This window comes from Cetorhinus maximus, chromosome 4 (genome assembly GCF_964194155.1).
Source record: "Cetorhinus maximus chromosome 4, sCetMax3.hap1.1, whole genome shotgun sequence".
NCBI classification, from domain to species: Eukaryota; Metazoa; Chordata; class Chondrichthyes; order Lamniformes; family Cetorhinidae; genus Cetorhinus; species Cetorhinus maximus.
The window spans coordinates 66,816,344-66,835,545 of NC_135882.1; the positions used below are offsets into that span (position 1 = coordinate 66,816,344).

Sequence of the window (19,202 nt, forward strand, 5' to 3'; positions counted from 1 at the left end):
ATGTATTTTAAGTCTTACAGCAGAAAACATCTAAATGTAAGCAATAATTCCATGTAAATCCGAATTTAAGCAATGTTTTCAAAATATGATATTCAATTTAGATTTATGTAACAATTTAGATTTTAACCCATCTGGTTCACTAATGTCCTTTAAGGAAAGAATCTGCCATCCTTATCTGGTCTGGCCTACATGAGACTCCAGATCTGGTTGATTCTAAACTGCCCTCTGAAATGGTCCAGCAAGCAACTCAGTTGCAGCAAATTGGGGGTGGGCAACAAATTGTGGCCTACCTAGCAACACCACACCCCACAAGAGAATAAAAAAAAATTACCTGCATTGTCTGAACTGGCTTTTAACACAATGGGATAGATTTTCACTGGATTTCAAAGGAAAGAAGATCAGGCGAAGTGTATAAGGGGCAACTGATCCACTAAGGCCGGCTTCGCTCCATTGCCGAATTTGAAAATCTTCTTCAGTACTTTGCCATGTTAAATTCAGCAATTGTTCTCAACAATCAGCCAACAGTTCGGAGCCAGGTTGGTTGTTAGGTTTTAGAGTGCTGTGGTAATCTGAGGTGTAATACACCTTTAAGAGACTGTGAGCAGATTGACCACGTGACTGTAAGACCCAATAGCTGTGTAGTGCGGGCTACCATGTAAATGTTAGTCTAGAGTAGGGTCTGGCTGGAGGAGCACACATCATGTTAATGTTCTGTTACTTGTGTAAATAAATAGTATGTGCTTCATTTCATATTGGTCTCTGTGTCTGCCGTTTTTTGTAATCGACTCACCCACCGACAGATAAATATGTGACCGTTTCGAGAGCAAAGCGACCCATAGTTAAGACATAACTGGCGACGACGCCAAAGACAACCAGTTGACAACACCGAGGAAAGCCACGAAAACTCAACTGTACTGAAGTAGCCGCGCCTGCAGACCGATTGTAAACCCTCAGCGTAGTCGTTGAAGCCATCGCCCTCCAATATGCCATAATTTGGCCGCAGCGAACCTTTTGATCAGACCTCTAAAGACTAGTCACAATATATTGAACACCCCACATTTTTCTTTTTGGCCAATGACATATCGGGGGAGGAGGAGAGACAGGCGATCCTCTTGTCGACATGTGGCAGGAAAACGTATGGCCTAATTCATAGCCTCTCGGCACCCAATGCCCCAGATTCCAAGGGCTTTGATGAGTTGGTGAATCTAGTGAAATTCCATTTCCAACCAAAACCCTTGGTAACAACGCAGCATTTTAAATTCAATTCGAGATGTCGCGCCCCTGGAGAGACAGTCGCTTGCTATGTAGCAGCCTTAAAACAATTGATAGAGGACTGAGAGTTTGGGACGGCGATTAGTGACATGCTAAGAAGACGCCATTCAATAAAGGTTGCTGTCTGAGGCAAATTTAGATTTCAGCAAGGCACTGGAGTTGGCACTCGCAATGGAAAGCATGGTCAGGGACTCAGAAGAAATCAAGGGAGTACAAAATGGCGCCGTCCTTCACGTTGGGAGGGAGGCACCGGCTAGAAATGATGGGGAAGCGCAGGGCTCCACAGAAAGGCGGGAAACAACCACTATTAACAGACCAGCAAAAAGCAATGGTTTAACGGATAAAAACCAAATTCAAAATATCAGAATTGTAACCAGACAACCTACAAATGAACAACAATTTAAAAGATACAAAAACAGAAAATGCTGGAAAAGCTCAGCCGGCCTGACAGAAGAGAGAGAAACAGAGTTGACGTTTCGAGTCCGTATGACTTTTCTTCAGAGCTGACAATTTAAAAGAGCCGAGTGCTTCTACTGCTATCGCAATGGGCACATTGTGCGATATTGTAAAGAAAGATTGAGGCCAAAGTTCAAACAAAAAGGCAGAAATCATGAAATTTATATAATGGAGGAACCAGAAGAAACAGAGTTAGATATTTACTCCCTACACAACTCAAAAATGCGTAAAAGAGAGACAATCTAAGTAAGGTAGAAGTGAACAGAGAACTTCTTTGAATGGAGGTGGATACAGGCGCAACCATGACAGTCATAGAAGAACACATGTTTAAGTATCTGAACGGAGGAGGTGTGCAACAGGTTCATGAGCAAAGCGACCCTATAGTTAAAACATAACAAGTGCCAACTTGTAAACAAAGGTAGGGTTGTTAAGCATAATTTCAAGATTTCCTGCCACTGTGTAAAGAGAGTCCCCTTGTGGTATCTGAGAGATGAGAGATAACATGTTGTTTCCTTCCACTCATGTCACTACAAAAATGTGTGAGCCTTGAGCAGCAGGCTTTTCAGCTAGGGTAATTTGATTGAGCCAAACTTATTACACTGACTAAAGGTGGGGGGGGGGCTGTTTTCTCTTTCTCTCCCTCAGAAATATTGGGTGATCTGAAAGATTTGGAATAGATTAGCCAGAAGATTGGTCCATCTCCTTTAGAGATACTTGGATAATGTTTTTGTTATTTTAATTCAGAGGTGTATGAAATTGATGTTTTCACTGTCATTCACCCATTTTATGCAAGACAAACCAATGCTTTGTTTGAAGCTGCACCTGTTTGGATAGAATGTTTTTCAGTCCAGCTTTTGCAAAGAGAACAATTCTTTTGGCAGTTCTGTAGTCAGTGTGCAGATTAGGGTTTCATTTTACAATGCTTAGGCCATGCTATTCTGTCACTAGGTATTGAGCAGTAAAAGGGGCACACCAAATTGTGGGGATGTGGGGTTGTTTATGCTGAGCCGCAGTGAGTGAATATTTAGGGCAAAAAGTCAAAAATTGATGGACAGATTGAGCCCATAAAATGACTAAAGGGACAGAGCAACTTTCCAATGTCTTAGTGCATCACAGGTTTAAATGGTGAAGGGCACTTCTAAGATTTATGATTTTCTGATGTTTTTGCCCCATTTCTAGTATACTGCTGCTCTCTGGATTAAAGGGGCAATTTTGTAATGGTGTACTGACAGAAAAAAAATCCCCATATTCTATGATGCTCCTGTTCCCAGGAACATCTTTACTCTTTCCATTCCTGATGATCCTTATCTTTGATCCATCATTGAAGGGTCACAAATTTAAGCACATGTGGCCGACATAGCCACCCATCACCACATCCAGTTGGATAGAGTGGCACTCCCTTTTGTGAAAAATGCACACTGCAACCGAATGGCCTCTTTTTGTGTTGTAACCATTCTATGATCATCCTGGAACAAAGATAGCCAATTTGCTTTCTTTACTACCAACCACACCTTTAAAATTCTTTCCTCTGTTTTCCCCACCTTCGCCTCCAACAGCAAATGCAAGGATATCATGGGCTTCTTTGTGCTATGTCGCTGTGATCGATTGCATCCATTCAGCCATCTCTGTTGCTTCCCCCCTTATCCTTTGCGCAGCAACCCAAGCATCCCCCCCAGGGTTAGCCCTTGATCTCTCTTCTGTTATTTCCCTCATTCTCTCTCTCAGTTCATTTAACTGATGGGAATCACATCCTGCTCCCTCGACCCCAGTGAGGAGAGTGTGGAGCACAAAGCGGTTGTGAAAGAGTGCTTCATTAACAAAGTTCTCAATTCAGGTATTTGGTGCAAGTGGGAATTCGGTGCAGAGAGGGGTGCTGCTTTTTTTAACCTCCAGTAGCTGGTGTTTTTTTTCTTTTGTCTCTAAGCTAGGAAACTGTAACTTGCTATAACTTAATTTTGCTGAATTAGTAACAAACTAGATAACCGTTTAATTAATAGCACTGAAGTAATTGATTCAATTAAAATATAATTAACTAGACAAATAATAAGATTAGGTCGAGATGGCAGGGTAGGCGGTGTGTTTAACTGCACGTTGTGGGAGTTTGTGGAGATCCCGAACAACTATACCCACAGAGAGTGTTTGCAACTTGAGCAACTTTGGCTCTGAGTTGTTGAGTTGGATCCGACATTCCACGAAATTAAAAGTCTGACCATGACCACAAAATCTTTGCCAATTGCCGTAAAAACCCATCTTGTTCACTCATGTTCTTTATGGGAGGAAATCTGCAGTCCTTACCTGGTCTGGCCTACGCGTGACTCCGGACCCACAGCAATGTGGTTGACTCTTAAATGCCCTCTGAACAAGGATAATTAGGGTTGGGCAATAAATGCTGGCCTACCCAGTGACGCCCACATCCCATGAATGAATAATAAAAAAACAAAAACATCAGGGAAGGGGAGAGCTACCTGGGCACTTTGTTCCAGGAGATAGTCATATCTCTTAGGTTAAATAGAACTTTGGGACTGTTCCATGGTCAGGTTTAGGAGAGTGAAGCCAAAGATCCAGCATGATCATATTGAATGGCGGAGCAGGCTTGACGGGCTGTATGGTGTACTCCAATTTCATATGTTCTTATGTAGTGTGACTGTGAGTTAGGCAGGTATGGTGGTCCAAGATTTAGTGATGGAGAAGCCTTGGCCCTTGACTTTGACCAACAGGTACGAAATACTTGCTGATGGTGTTGATGAGAACAAGGACTGCAGGGTAGATGGGCAAACAGACCTTAGATACATGGTGCAGGAGCTATTTGAGCGAGGGGAGTGAAAAGGAATGTGGTAGTGATAGGGGCAAATATAGCCAGGGGATAGATACTGTTGTCTGCAGCCGTAGCCAGGAGTTCCAAAGTTTGCGTTGCCTTCCCGGTACCTGGGTTAAAGACATCTCCTTGCAGATGGAGAATAATTTGGAGTGGAAGGATCCAGTCGTTGTGGTCCACATAGGAACCAACAACATAGGTAGAACCAGGAACGATGTCCTGCTGGGAGAGTTTGAAGAGTTAGGGTCCAAATTAAAAAGCAAACCTCATAGGGAATAATGCCTGGATTGTTACTTGATCCATGCATCAAACAACATAAGGATAGTTAAGCATGTGGCACAAAGAGTTGTGTGGGAGGCAGGGGTTTTGCTTTATGGGCCACGAGCACCAATACTGGGGAAAGAGAGAGCTGTTTCATTCGGACGGGTTCCACTTAAACCAGGCTGGGACCAGTGATCTGGCAACTTCAATAACTAGGACAGTAGACAGGGTTTAAAACTAGAAGGGGAGTGGGAGGATTCAGGAAAGGGTCAATTCAAAAGCAGCAAAGGAAATGTTAAGGCTCTGGAGCAGAGCGTGTTTTTGGTAAAAATAAGCAGAAAGGGTCAGGAAGGGACCGAGGGGGCAACAAAGGTAATAGGGTATTAGTGACCAAGGTAGCGTCAAGGAAAATTAGAAAAAGTCAAAACTAAAGGCACTGTGAGAAGCATTCGCAACAAATTAGGTGAATTAACAGCACAGATAGAGCTAACAAGGTTTAATCTTAATAGCAATTATGGAGACATGGGGCAGATCTTCCAGTCGGCGAGCGGGGGGCAGGGCCCGCTTTCCGACACATAAAATGATGCGGAATGACGTCGGGTGGAACTCCTGATGTCACCCCGCATCATTTCCATTTTCAGATTGGCGGGGGCGCAGCCGAGTCAGCCGACCTGTCAATGGCTTATTGAGGCCATTGAGAAACTAATTAAAGTCATTAATGGGCCTGCCCGTCCAACCTTAAGGTTGGCGGGTAGGCTGGGAGCCCTGGTGGGCTTCAGAAAAAGCATGAAACCTCAACCACTGTCGGGATGAGGTTTCACGAGGGTATTTAAATATTTAATAAAGGTTTCAATAAAAGTTATGGACATGTCCCAACTCATGACAGTGTCACATGAGGGGACATGTCAGGGAAATTTTTCTATCAATTGTATTGCAAATTGCAAATTTTAATTCGGAGCCGATCTCCCGCAGGGAGATCTGTGCGCTCTTTCGCGCGCATGCACAAAAGAACGCGCACTCAGCTGAGGGAATCCCTCCACCCACCCACTCAGGGAGCGCATAGCGCTTCCTGGCGGACGTCACACTGGGTGGGCCTTAATTGGCCTGCCCACGTAAAATGGCGGCATGCCCCCAATTCGCGGCGCCAATCGGAGGCGCACCCGCTCCCACACTCCCTCCCCCACCCCCCCACCCCGGTGGGGGAACAATTTTTCCCACGGTTGCAGAATAACCAAGGTTCAAAATTAAATATTCCAGGATACTTAACTTTTAGAGGAGAGAGGCAGAATGGAAAAGGAGAATGGCAACTACAGCAGAGGGAAAGGATATTAGTTCAGAAAATCAAAATGTAGAATCAGTTTATGTGGCATGAAGAAACAGCAAGGGGCAGAAAACATTGGTTGGTAGTTATAAGCCCCTTAACAGTGGTCGTAGTGTGGTGCACATAGTATAAATCATGAAATTAGAGGCACATGAAATAAGAGTAGTACAATAATCATGAGGGGCTTCACTCCTCATATAGACAGGGCACACCAAATTTACAGTAATTATGTGGAGGATGAGTTCATGGAATATATACAAGGTAGTTTTCTAAATCAGTGTTGGGGAACCAACAAGGGAACTATTTTAGATCTAATATTGGAAAATGAGAAAGAGTTAACTAATAACCTTCCAGTGAGGGACCTTTAGAGAAAAGTGACTATAATATGATAGAGTTTTATACTGAATTTGAAAAGTGACTTAATTCAGCCTGAAATTAGGGCCTTATATCTAAAAGCAAACTATGTGGGATGAGGGTCAAGTTGGCTGTGGTAGATTTAGAAACTACATGGGCAGGACATTTTCGATGACAGAGTTTACCCCTCTGCCATCTGAAGAATTAGTGGGGACCACATTCCTGCCGATGACAGCAATCCCATAGCCATTTAACACTTCAAGGAGCCTTCATTGGCTGGAGACGGAACTTCCACCCTTCGTTTGGGCATCCTGCCTTGTGTGATTCATGACCCCCCAGCACCGCACCCCCTCTCCACCCCCCACCCGACCCCCACTACAACCCCGTTCCTTGCAAAACGGGTTGGGATCTTTTTAGAAGGTGGGACTCCTGTACCTGAGTCCCACCTGCCATTTTTAAAGGCCTCCGGAGAACAACTCAAAAAAAATCCGGCCCACTATTTCCTTTGGCTGGGGAAACTGGAACATGGGGCAGGATCTTTCGGTTGGCGAGCAGGGGCTGGGGCCCACTCGCTGATGCGTAAAATGACACAGGATGACGTCTGGTGGAACTCCTGAGTCACCCTGCGTCATTTCATTTTCAGGTCAGCGGGGGGCGCAGCCGAGTCAGCTGCACGGCTGTCAGCCTGTCAATGGCCTGTTGAAGCCATTCAAAAACTAATTAAGATCATTAATGGAGCTGCCCATTGAACCTTAAAGTTGGCGGGAAGGCCAGGAGCCCTGGCTGCCTTCGGAAAAAGCATGACACCTCATCCACGGGCAGCATGAGGTTTCATGAGAGTATTTACATTTTTATCCAATCTTTCAATAAAAGTTATGGACATGTCTCAACTCATGTAACAGTGTCATAGGTGGGTACATGTCAGGGAAATTTTTTTATCATTTGTATTAAAAATTTTAATTCCAAACCGATCTCCCTGAGGCAGCACTTAGCCTCAGGGAGATCTGTGTGCTCTTTCGCACGCATGTGTGAAGGATTGCACTCCCAGCTGATGGAATCTCTCCCCCCCCGCCCCCCCACCGCCTGCATAGGGAGCGCATAGCGCTTCTGAGTGGACATCATGTCACGCCTTAATTGGCCCTCCCACTAAAAATGGCGGCACGATTAGGGGCGCTGATCGGAGATGCACTCGCCCGCGCCCGCTCCTGCACTTCCCCCACCAAGGTATGTGTCTCTGAGCTGGTGAAGGATGTGGGTAAGCGCTGTAATGGATCTTCCCGGCTATCTTCAATGGAGGAGGTGTCCTCTTGGCTGGAGGTGAGGACCTGGAAGGAACTGAGGGACTGGCTGGCTGAGGGCATCGGTCGCTTGGCAGAGCTCCCTGTGAAGGAACATAGAGATAATTAGTGCATGGCAACAGAGTCATAAGCAGAAGAGAGATGTGGTACAGGATCCTCATGTTGGTGTTCGCTACCGACCTTACTGTAGCTGCAGGCACAGCCCATGTCCTCATCAGTCTGGTGATGGCACGCTCCTCGAAGTGAGTGAGGAGCCTAATGTGGACCAGCCCCGGCCTTGGACCTCACCCTGCTGCTTTGATCCAGCTTCTCCTGCATAAAAACAGATGGAGGGAGTGTGAGAAGGACACATGGCACAGGGTGGAATGTTTGTGTGGTGAGCGGGGACATGGACAGGATGAGGACATGAGCTCAAGAGGATATGAGCCTGATGGAGATGTAGGATGTGTGTTAGTGGTGTTGTCCCTTGAGGTGTGAGATCTCTGTGGATATGTGATGGGTTTGTGAGTGTGTGAGTTAAGAGTGCTTAGAAGAGTGACTTACCCTGGTGGAATGAATGACACCGTTCATCCACTTCCTGCACTGGGTGGCTGTCCTCTTTTGCTGAGCATTGGTGCTGACCACCACTGCCATAGCCTTCCATGCTGGATTGGTGACCTTGCTTGCTGACCTTCGCCCAGAGTGGGGGTAGAGGACATCACGGTGGGTCTCCAAGACATCTAAAAGGTGTTCCAGGGATACGTCACTGAATCAGGAGCCTGCTGCCTTCTTGCCTTTTTGTGCCATGCCTCTGTGCAGCAGGCCTGGGCTGGAAGCACTGAGAGGTGTGTGTGCGGCTAAACTTTAAAAATGGCGTCCTGTATGAGGAAGCAGTGAGGTGATGGCGTGGTAGGTAAATGACAGCCTGCCCACCATTGAAATGGCGTGTTTCCCAGGAATGCATGATTAATGAAGTGGGATTGTGATGATACGGCATGAAAAGCCGCCATTGTGACCGGCGGGTAAAACCTTCTTTTTCCCGCCTGCTAGCGCATTTGGGGCAAATCTGGGACGATTCCGCCCCAAGTCACAATTGACATTCTCAGTGACTGTTGTGCATTATCCTTTGATATCCTTGACCTCTCTCCAGCCTTTCATATGACCAACTGTACCATCCAATGTCTCTCTTTTATTGTCTAAGTTAATGGGAGTGTCCTCATTTGGGTTCTATCCTTATCTCCTCAAAAATAGAACATCTGCATCAATGCTTCTCCTCGACCCCAGCACTGTTACTTCTGAAATTCACCAAGGATACATCATTTGCCACCTCCTCTTACCTACATGCTGTGCCTTGGTGACTTTGGGGGTAACCTCATTTTTTGTTTCAATAAAAAGGATCATCAGTCAGGGTATACAGCAGGCTGCTGAAGCTAAATTTTACCCCATCTGTAAATAGTCAGTTTGCACATGTAGGTTGACAACTACAACTCCACAATCTCTCTCATCCTCCCCAGGGTCTGCGTTGTCAGAATGCTGGTCTAATACCCAATCTTGGATGAGTCGCAATCTCCTCCTGTCGAATGTTGAGAAGAGCCAAGTTATAACCTTGGTTCCTGTCTCAAACTCCGTACATTTATCAATAATCCAATCTCCTTCCTTGTTCATGGTCTCAGGCCAAACAAAACTGTTCCAAACCTCTGTATCCTTCTCAACTCCAGCTAAACCTCCCACATCAGATCTTCTCCATCATAAAAGTTGCCTAGATCCACCTACATAATATCACCCACCTCTGATTCTACTCAGTTCATTTGCCACTGAAATCCCCCTCCATGCCTTTGTTACCTCCAGTTTTATGTTCTCCTGGTCGGCCTCCCATTCTCCACCCTCTTGTTTATTTCAGATAATGACTTTCTTTCTGCAATTGCTCCTCGGAGCACCATCGATGTTAAACTGACTGATCTGAATTTTCCAGGTATTTGCTCTCCTTTTTTGAACAAGGGCATAATATGCAATCCTCCAGTTCACTTGCACCCTCTGTTAGATGCGGAGGATTGAAATATTGTGGTCAATACCTCCACAATTTCCATCCTTACTTTCTTCAGCATCCCATCTGGACTGGGTGACTTTTGCACTTCATTACTGCCAGCCTTTCCAGTATCTCCTCTTTATTTCTATCTCATCCTGTATCCTGATGACATCCTCGTTTACTGTAACTTTGACAAAGTCCTCTTTCTGGGTAAATGATGTGTGAAAGACCATCCCTAACTCTTTCTCATGTTTTGTTCTGTCTTCTTCTGCAGTGATGGAAATAACAGACCTATGAGTGCCTGTAATGGTGTTTGTTTTGCTGATGGATGGAGTGCATTTGGTGCCAGTGATTATGAGGGAGAATCATGAGTTTGCGAAAAAATGAGGGTGAGTGGGAATAATGGATGGATAAATGGGAATGTGAGGAAGTACGTAGAAAGAAAGGGATGTGTCTGTTTGCAAGGTAAGTGGGTCTGAGGAGTGATGTGATGGAGTAAGCTTGAGATATTAAAGTGAAACATTGGGCTTGATGTGCACAGCAGGATGCAGGTGAATGTGCTACTACACTCACCTTTCCTTACCTGGTTAGGCCATTAAAGGCCTGTCCGCACTAAATCTAGGAGCATGGGATAATGCCAGCTCCTAACTTCCTGGGTCATCTCCAGCCACATCTTGTCATTTCTTCCTCCTGTTGCTTGGGAAGAGTGCCTGTCTCCAACCCTTGACAGCTCCCAACAGCACATTAAGTGCAATGTTATTGAACTGAGAGCAATAACTGTCAACTCCATTGTTGAAGTTGCTTCTCCCTTCTCAACTCTAATTCCTCCAAATTCTGTCCTCGAATAGGCCCGCTAAATACCAGAGTTGAGATCACCTCATGTGGGTCCTCAACACACCCACTGCCACAGATAGGACAGGACAGCAAACCTCGAAATAAACTGCCAATGATGCGACTGTGATAATAATCATCATATTTTCATAGTTTCCCTATCTCTTCTTTCCCTCTTAATCAAATCCCTTTCCTTCTCTTTATTTCCTCTTCTGTGCCTGATTTGACATTGAATTCACCCACTCTAATTCATCCTCCTTTGTTTATTTCTCAATCTTAACTATCAATGTTTAAGGAGAAAGACTGTTGGTTCCATAGTTCTTCAAGGTCTCAGATGCCATTTGCCTTGATGTGCTGTAATCAGTTCACATTCCCAGCAACTATGTGGCAAAAGGTTTTTGAGCTGAAGATTGCAGGAATGAATCTAACCCAAGAGGGCATGCTGTGAGATACACTGCTCCAGCAAATTCAGGGCCATTATCTCAGGGATCAGGAAATTAAATACTCAAGCTTCATGTTCGTGCTTTAAACCTTTCTTGAAATCCCAGATTGCTCCTTTGTAATCAGTCTCTTTTTGTCCAATCTTCTCTGCGTATTTCACTGTTCCTATACCTGTAATTTTGAGTGAGCTTCGCAATTTTTCCCCACCACCTCCATCTATGTGCTAAAGTTAGAAGCATTAGCTATTATACTTCATCTGTCTGCTAATGATAGCAGGGCTCAGAGGCAGTGTTAATATTAGACAATTCCTTGAAGTGATGTGCAATGATTTGGTGAAAGGAATTCAGGTCACAAAATGTTGACAAGTTTCTTCATCTGTGTAGTTTGGCTCTCACTGTGTATTTCGCCCATGTCATTTTAGCCGTTATTTTGAAATCAATGTGGTTACAACGGCCATGGATCAAGAACTACAGAAAGTTACGCCCCATGGCAGAGTTGTGTATAAGTTTTTTTAGAACAAGAGCCTTTTTAAAAATTTTATTGTCATTGGCATCCTTCCATCTTTGAAAGATGATGGACACACAGCAAACAATCCATTTCAGATGGGGTGCCTTCATATGGCAAACCTTCGCTGATGGCTGAAGAGGCCAGTCCTTGAGAGGGAGGTCCTGCCACAAGTGCCACACATGGAGCTACCAGATGTCGTCATGGATTTTGTTTTTGGTGTTGGCATCTATTGCCAAGCTACTGTAGCCACTGGTCATCGTGGTGGTGCATGTCAGCCCAAAGGTGGTGTCACCATTTTCCTCTGTCATCAGCTAGTGACCCCCAGGTACAATAAGCAATGTTTAGGGCTGACATGTCATGCTTGCAAGAATTATTAAGTGGAGTTTTGGGCATCCTACTGGTTGTCTGGCACCATCTACCTCACCATACACAAAATCCTTGGGTGTGCAAGCATTTCCCACACTGTGGAGGTGCCTAAACCAATGAAACCACCTCTGTTTGATGAGTATCAACAAAATTGGAAGCTCTGTCTTTGAGAGGATTGCTGGATTCGTGATTTTGTCCTGCCCAGATATACCCATAAGGCGTCACAGGTAGCGAAGATGGAAATTATTGAGTTTCTTTTCTTGATAGCTGTAAGTTGTCCATGTTTCACAGCCAAACAACAAGGTGCTGAGAACACAAGCCTTATAAACCAGCATCTTGGTCCTAAGGGTCATTTTGATATTATTCCATGCACGCTTCATGAGTTGGCTAAAGGCGATTGCTGCCTTTTCTATGCGTGTATCAAGTTCTGCATCAAGAGACAGGTTGTCTGTCACTGTGGACCCGAGGTTGCAGAATTTGTTAACCGCTTCCAGTGGGGTGTTTGTTTAGTGTGATCAGGGATGAAGATGCAACACCTTGTCCCATGCCCACAGTTTTCTTGATGCTTATAGTCAGGAAGATACAGGCATGGGAGAGTACATGAGTCTTTGCAGCTGAGCTTTCAAATGGGCAACTAGAGTAGCGTCATCAGCATAGAGGAGTTCTCTGATCAGTAGTTGATGTGCTTTTGATTTTGCTTTCAGCCTTAATAGATTGTAGAGCTTGCCGTCTGACCTAGTGAGCAGGTGAACTCGTTCATATCTGCAGAGAAGCCAAAGGTAAAGATCATGGAGAAGAAGAAGTCAAACAGAGTGGGGGCTAGGACACAGCCCTATTTCACTCCATTCTCCATGCTGAAACTATTGGAAGTGGAGCCATCAAACTGAACAGTACAATGCATGTTGTCATGGAAGAAGCGGACAAGACGGAGGAGCTTTGGTGATTTTCCCCCAAATCTTATAGAATCCTGCTCTGCTGACAGTGTCAAATTCTTTAGTGAGATCTATGAAAGTAGGGTAAAAAGGTGCACCCTGTTCCCTCCACTTACCTAGTAGCTGGCATATGGAAAATATTGTGTCCACAGTGGATCTGCCAGCATGGATGTTGTGCTTCTGGGTACAAGTGGTCTGTAAGTAGATGGAGTCATTTTAATATGACATGACCAAAGGCCTTCCCAGTGATTCTAAGGAGTGAGGTGCCCTTGTGGTTGGTGCAGCCTCCTTTGCCACCTTTGTTTTTGTAGTGTGATGATTTTTGCATCAAGCATCTTCTGTGGAGTAGAGACTATTTTCCAGCAGAGGAGGGGAAGGCCATAAAGGTATAGTAATAGGTGGGACTTTCCGTGCTTGAGCATTTCAGCTGGGACTCCATCCTTGTCAGGTGCCTGTTTGCTAAGCAGCCTATGGCCTTCTCAAGCTCGAGTGATGAGGGTTCTTCATCTAACTCATCCATGAGAGGAAGCTGCTGAAGAAAGTCAAGAGAGTACTGGGAGATTTATTCTTCAAATATATCTAACTTTACCTTTATGGGTTGTCCCCACCCCTAGCTGAGAGGTCAGGTGGGTGGCCTGTTTCTCAGTTTCTGGCAGTGTTGGCCTGAAGCTGTCTGTAATGATATGAAAATGTTTCTGAGGGTCACTCTCCAGGCTTCTGGAAAACCTTATCACCACTAGTTTGTGATTTTTCATGACAGCACAGTCAAAAAGGGAACCCACTGTGTGAAGGATCAGGGACAGAAGCTGCATCCAACTGATTTCTGGAAAGTTCCAGTGTTCTACACCATAGTAGTTCCTCCCAAAGTAGCCAAAGCTGTAATATCCTCTTTATATATATAATGTCCCCCTTTATATTGCTGCAATCATCATACTGAAGGTATCAAACCTTTAACAGAGCATGGCTAGTATCAAAAGGGGCATATAGAATTACTTCAGGAAATAGTCTTTCAAGATTCCTCCAGAGACAGCATGGCCAGCAACATCGAGTCTTGGCATTGCTGCCATTTTCCTGGCTCTGTGCATATTGAATGTTCAGTCTGTCCAAACAGGTCAGTAGCATAGTTTTCATACTGTGGTTCCATGTTGGTCTATAACCCAATGTGAAAAAGTTGCAGCAAGAAAATGAAGGACATAATTAGAATTTTAAACACTTGTGTTGAGGCTGTAGAATCTATATCACAATGTAAGATGAATTGCAGAGCAATAGGAACCCTAGCATGTTGCAGAGAATTGTGTTTTTCTTATCCCTAGCATTTTCAACAATTGTGCAATATGATTTTTGATTTTTTTACTGGAGAATAAATAGGTTTGTGATATCAGATTAGGAACAATCTGAAAGTCATATGAAGGGTTTTGAAGTTTTTGACTGTGCACATATAAGGGTGAATTTAATGGCGGTGGCGGTGTCCGTGTCCCAGTCCACTGGCAACAAAGCTGGGGTAACCCGGCCACGGCCATTTCTGGAAGCCCTGATGCAACTGCATGCAGCAGTTAACTACCTGGCGTTGGGGCTTCCATCCCTTTAAGGGTGGAGATCTAGCCTCTAAGGAGCTGCCGGCCAATCAGAGGGCTGGCAGCTTCAGTCTCAGCAGCGCCACTGGGAGTGATGGCCAGTGCTGGTGCCACAGCTGACCTGGATCAGCCATCATTGTGGAGGTAAGTGTGTGGGGTTTCCAGGGCCAGTCAGGCAGGTCCCTACCGGGTGTTGGTGGGGGAGTGGGAGGGGGGGGGGATGGGTCACTGTTGGGGGAAGTGAGGAAAGGGTGGGAGGAGCTTTCCGAGGGAGCTGTCCTTAAAGCCGAGGGGACCTCCTTAAAGGCCACTTAAGCTTGGCCTCCAAGACCCCTCCCAATGGCAGAATTAAATTTCATCCATGTTGTGCAGAGGCCAAGACTTAGGGGTCAGCCACAAGAAAGTGCAATTTTTTTCAGATTTACAAGCACAAGGTGCAATTTTATTTCATAAAAATACATACAGAATACCAAACACATACTCACCAACAGCAGATCGCTGCTATTTGAAATCACCATTTCTAACCATCACTGCCTTCACCACTACTCCGTTTCTTCGTTTTGAACTGAATTTATCAAATTATGCAAGACACAGGATAATAATGACTTTGAGCGATAGTGTAAAATGGATGACACTGGATCAGCCGCCCATTATGTAGCTCTCATGATTTTCATTTCTATTGACTTCAATGTATAATGGATGGCTGATCCAATGTCCATTTCACACTGTCCCCTATTATCCCCACTGACTAATACTGATCTTGTTAAAAAGGGGTTGAGTAAAAACAGAAATCAAATTGAAAGATTTCTAAAAAATATTTTCCTTGTTCTCTGGATCACAATTACATAAGAATTTTTTAAAAGTTAAAAATGATATTGGGTGTTCAACTCATTTGAAATTGGACAGAACCCTACACTGATACATTGCAACAATACATGAGAGAAATCATAAAGAAGCAAGGCTCCTTATTGACAAACAATGCACTTCAAGACACTGTGAGACTTCGACTGGTTCTTAATTATGTCAGGAGTGCATAATTCCTGTAAATTGCATCCTTTCATTATTCACCTCTTAACCAAGAAGCATATATTGAAAAAGGTCCAATATGAAGCTTCCTCTTAATAGTTTAATCATGGTTATTTAGGTAACAGTGTAAAGCTTTATTTATTCCATGGATACTAGCATAGTTGGCTACTGGATTTTGAACCTGATCAATAATTAGAAATGTTATTAGAACAATTAATACTGTGCATCATACTCAATTTCACAATAAAACAGCAAGATTAACTGATACCGGAAACAGTAAAGTGGTTAATCTTTACCAATACTTTAGTAAAACTATCTTTTAGAATCTCAAATGGTTGATCGATATAAAAAAAATACAGAAAGTGTATCAAAGGTTTACAAAGCTCCAAAAGTACACAACATTTACTTAGATCCTGGAAAAAGTTCAGTATCAATTAAGTCTGGAAAATTGATCGAGTTTTTTTATTGTAAATCTGCTGGAAGGGCAACATATTTACTTAACCTTTCAGTGACTACTGATTCAGTGAAAAGTTCATAATTTTGCAGCAAGATTAGGAACAGAAATAACAGGAATTTAGTTAAAATGCTCTGTTGAATAGATTTATTTATTCACTGATAGGATGTGACTAGGATGACAATTTATATTGATTGACCAAAGATGAAAATAGCACAATTCAAATGTAGGATTATATTGTTGGGAGGCATTCCAAAGAAAGCACATATTGATTTATGTCAATAAAAAGGGTTAATCCTATGAAATTTAAATAATTGTAAATACACATGCAAATGCTTCAGGTTACAAGTTCGTAACATTTTTAATATTTGAATTGGTTATGACTAAAAAAATCACGGACAATGGTCAGTTCTTTCACTACAACTTTTGTCTCACCGCCAACTTTGGTGCTGATAAAGAATAAATATTTTACAGGTTAATAGACAATTATATTAAATTGAATAAACTGCAGTGGGTATCTGTGTCTCTGGGAATGCTGAGCTTGTAACAGAGCTAAACTGAATCAAATTATAATTACTGTAAGCTACGAAGATGTGCAAGTGCTCATAGGCTGACTCCTCATGAAATTTAATGCAAATGCTTGGTGAATTTGATATTTCAGTAATCCAATAACAATTCTGTACAACACGAACTATTATAAAGCAAATCTTTACAAACAACTACTGCAAGCACCAAGCAGGTCAGTTATATTACAGAAGTTCTAACCTTTCCACTACAGTTGATCAAAGACACTCTCTAGTTGACACATATTCAGGTAAACAGTGCTGAGTGCTCACAGGCATCAGTAAAGCACTGTTTCTGGTCACTTGCAAAAATCAAATGAAAACCATTTCAGGATTCCTGACTTTAGGGCTTTGGTCAGGGCACCTATAGTCCTCCATGGATCACTGAACCTTTTTCCGTAAATGCAATAGGATCCTCTGTCTTGGATATTGACCCATATTGACACACTAAAGTCTGACAATTAGAGCAGATACTTGATCTGTTTCTATCATCCTTCTAAAGCTAATTGTGGATGTAACTGACCCATAAATCACATTTTCTTTCATAATTCAATTCAGCAACTCTTCAGCCATTGAGAAAGAAGGTAGAGTCCATTTTGTATGTTGTGATATATTCAGTCCAAAATATAAAGAGTCCATTTCCTGAGTGCCAGTCTTCTAAGGAACTCATGTTTCAATTTCTTAACTTTCCTCTGTTTGCAACCTCTGATGACTTTCGGAAACACAAAAACTGGTGAGCAGTACCAGCAAGTTCAAGAGGTTTCTGACAGATTAACTTTCTCTCTTTTCTTGTGCCTCCTGAGATCCAGAAGGTTGGTTTGTTGAAGCCTGTGTTTCCTTTTCAGCATCCCCTTCTAATAAAAAGGAAAGATAATTTAGAAATTCTTACAAGCATTGTCGAAAGGAATGATATTTGACTTGCTCAGCGCTTCCAGCATTTTTGATTTTTATTTCAGATTTCCAGCATCCCAGTACTTTGCTTTTGTGCTGTACTAATATACTTTACTGCACATTATAGCCAGTGCTACAGTGAAGTTATTGTCTAAAACAGCACAGTTAAGCTCCTCTGCTCTTATGCGAATAACGGTGTATGACAGCACTTAATTAAAAAAAAAGAATTGGGTAGAAAGTGCATCTTGGGAACAGGGGTAGTTCATTCAGACCCTTGAGCCTGTCTGCTAGTCTATTAGAACAAGACTAATCTGTATCGTAATGCCATCTACCCATTTTAGGAACATAGGAGCAAGAGTGGGCCATTCTGCCCTTCAAGCCTGCCAAGTCATTCACTAAGATCATGGCTGATCTGGTTGTGGTTTCAACTCCGCCACCTTCATTCCAGAGGCATTACAGCCCTTGTCTAACAAGAATCTATCAATCTCAGTTTTGCAATTTTCAATTGACCTAGCCTCAGCATATTTCTGGAGGTGAGAGTTCCAGATTTCCATAACACAAGTACTTCCTGACATCATTGCTCTAACTTTGGGCTATACCTCCTTGTTTTGGATTCTCTCACCAGAGGAAATAGTTTTTCTCTAGCTACCCTATCAAATCCTTTAATTATCTTAAACATCTCAATTGCATCACCCCTTAATCTTTTATGTTCAAGGAAACAAAAGGCTAGTTTATGCATCCTGTCCACATAATTTAACCCTTTTAGTCCCAATATAATTCTGGTGAATCTGCACTACACCCCCTCTAAGGTCAATGTCTCCATACTGACGTGCAGTGTCCAGAACCGAATGCAATATCCTAAATGGGGTGTTACTAGAACCTTATCTGAATGTCACATCAATTCCATCCCATGTATTTCAGCACCATTAAGATAAAGGCTAACATTTTGGGCTGTATTTGCATGTCCCCAAAAGTCCGGGAATGGGTGTGGGAATTGGAAAAACTGAGGCCGTGTGACCGTAAATTTGAATTTCCCCTCAAAAAGAGTTGCAAACAAGCCTCCTAAATGCAAGAAGAGTTTGGGTTAGGTTCATTTTGCAACCTGCGCACTGGCCTGTGATGTCGGAGTTGCCATTGACAGGCGTAAGGGAAGTTTTTAATTTCATGTTCCAAAATATTTTAGTGGGGTCGGGCAGATTTTGGAAACCTTTGGAAAACACACCAAGTAAGGGAGCTCAGGAACCTTGGGGGAAGCCTGCTGAGGAGTCAGGAACATTCTGAGAGGTAAGTGGTTAAATGTTTTGACAACTTCAAATTTCATTATTAGATACTTTCTTTTAAGTTAGATGTGTTTTCATGACAGTGATTGATCATAGTGTTCTGTCCTGAAAAGTAAGTTGACCACTACATTAACCAGGATTGTGTAAGTATTAAGATGCATTAGAGAATGTTGCCCATTGTAAAACCTGCCGCTGAAACTAGAAAAAAAAACAGCCACCTGCTCTTGGGCAGCTTTGACTGACAGGCTACCTAGTGTAGTTTTGATAAAACCTAACCATCTGTTCTTTCAATTTCAATAGGCTCCATTGACTGGTTTGCTTTGACAGCTGAGCCAATTTTGAATGCTTGGCTGAGTCTCAAAAGCTAATTAAGGACTTAGTTCAGCAGATGGTAGTATATACAGTTTAATTGACAGTTTTAGGAGGTTATTAAAGGATTATCTGTATTTGATGTTGTTTTGAATGGTTGTGTGTTTGTTTTCTCAACTTAATGACTACTTGAGCAGATTAACAATTTTTCAATGGGCCTGGCATTTTTTTTCCCTTGTGCAGTAT

At 43.1% G+C, this 19,202-nt stretch overlaps 1 protein-coding gene and 1 long non-coding RNA gene across 3 annotated transcripts in view; one reads left to right on the forward strand and one right to left on the reverse strand.

The window, feature by feature from the left end:
* Positions 1-19,202, forward strand: part of LOC144679670 (uncharacterized) — a 76,473-nt gene that overhangs the window by 30,575 nt on the left and 26,696 nt on the right. The gene's annotated exons all lie outside the window — the stretch shown is intronic.
* pkia (cAMP-dependent protein kinase inhibitor alpha) overlaps positions 15,546-19,202 on the reverse strand; it is a 148,570-nt gene continuing 144,913 nt past the window's right edge. For both annotated transcript variants that reach the window (XM_078540269.1, XM_078540270.1), the window contains exon 3: positions 15,546-17,330. In XM_078540269.1, coding sequence (XP_078396395.1) covers positions 17,248-17,330 — 83 coding nt within the window. In that variant the 3' untranslated portion in view covers positions 15,546-17,247. The remainder of the gene's footprint in view (positions 17,331-19,202) is intronic.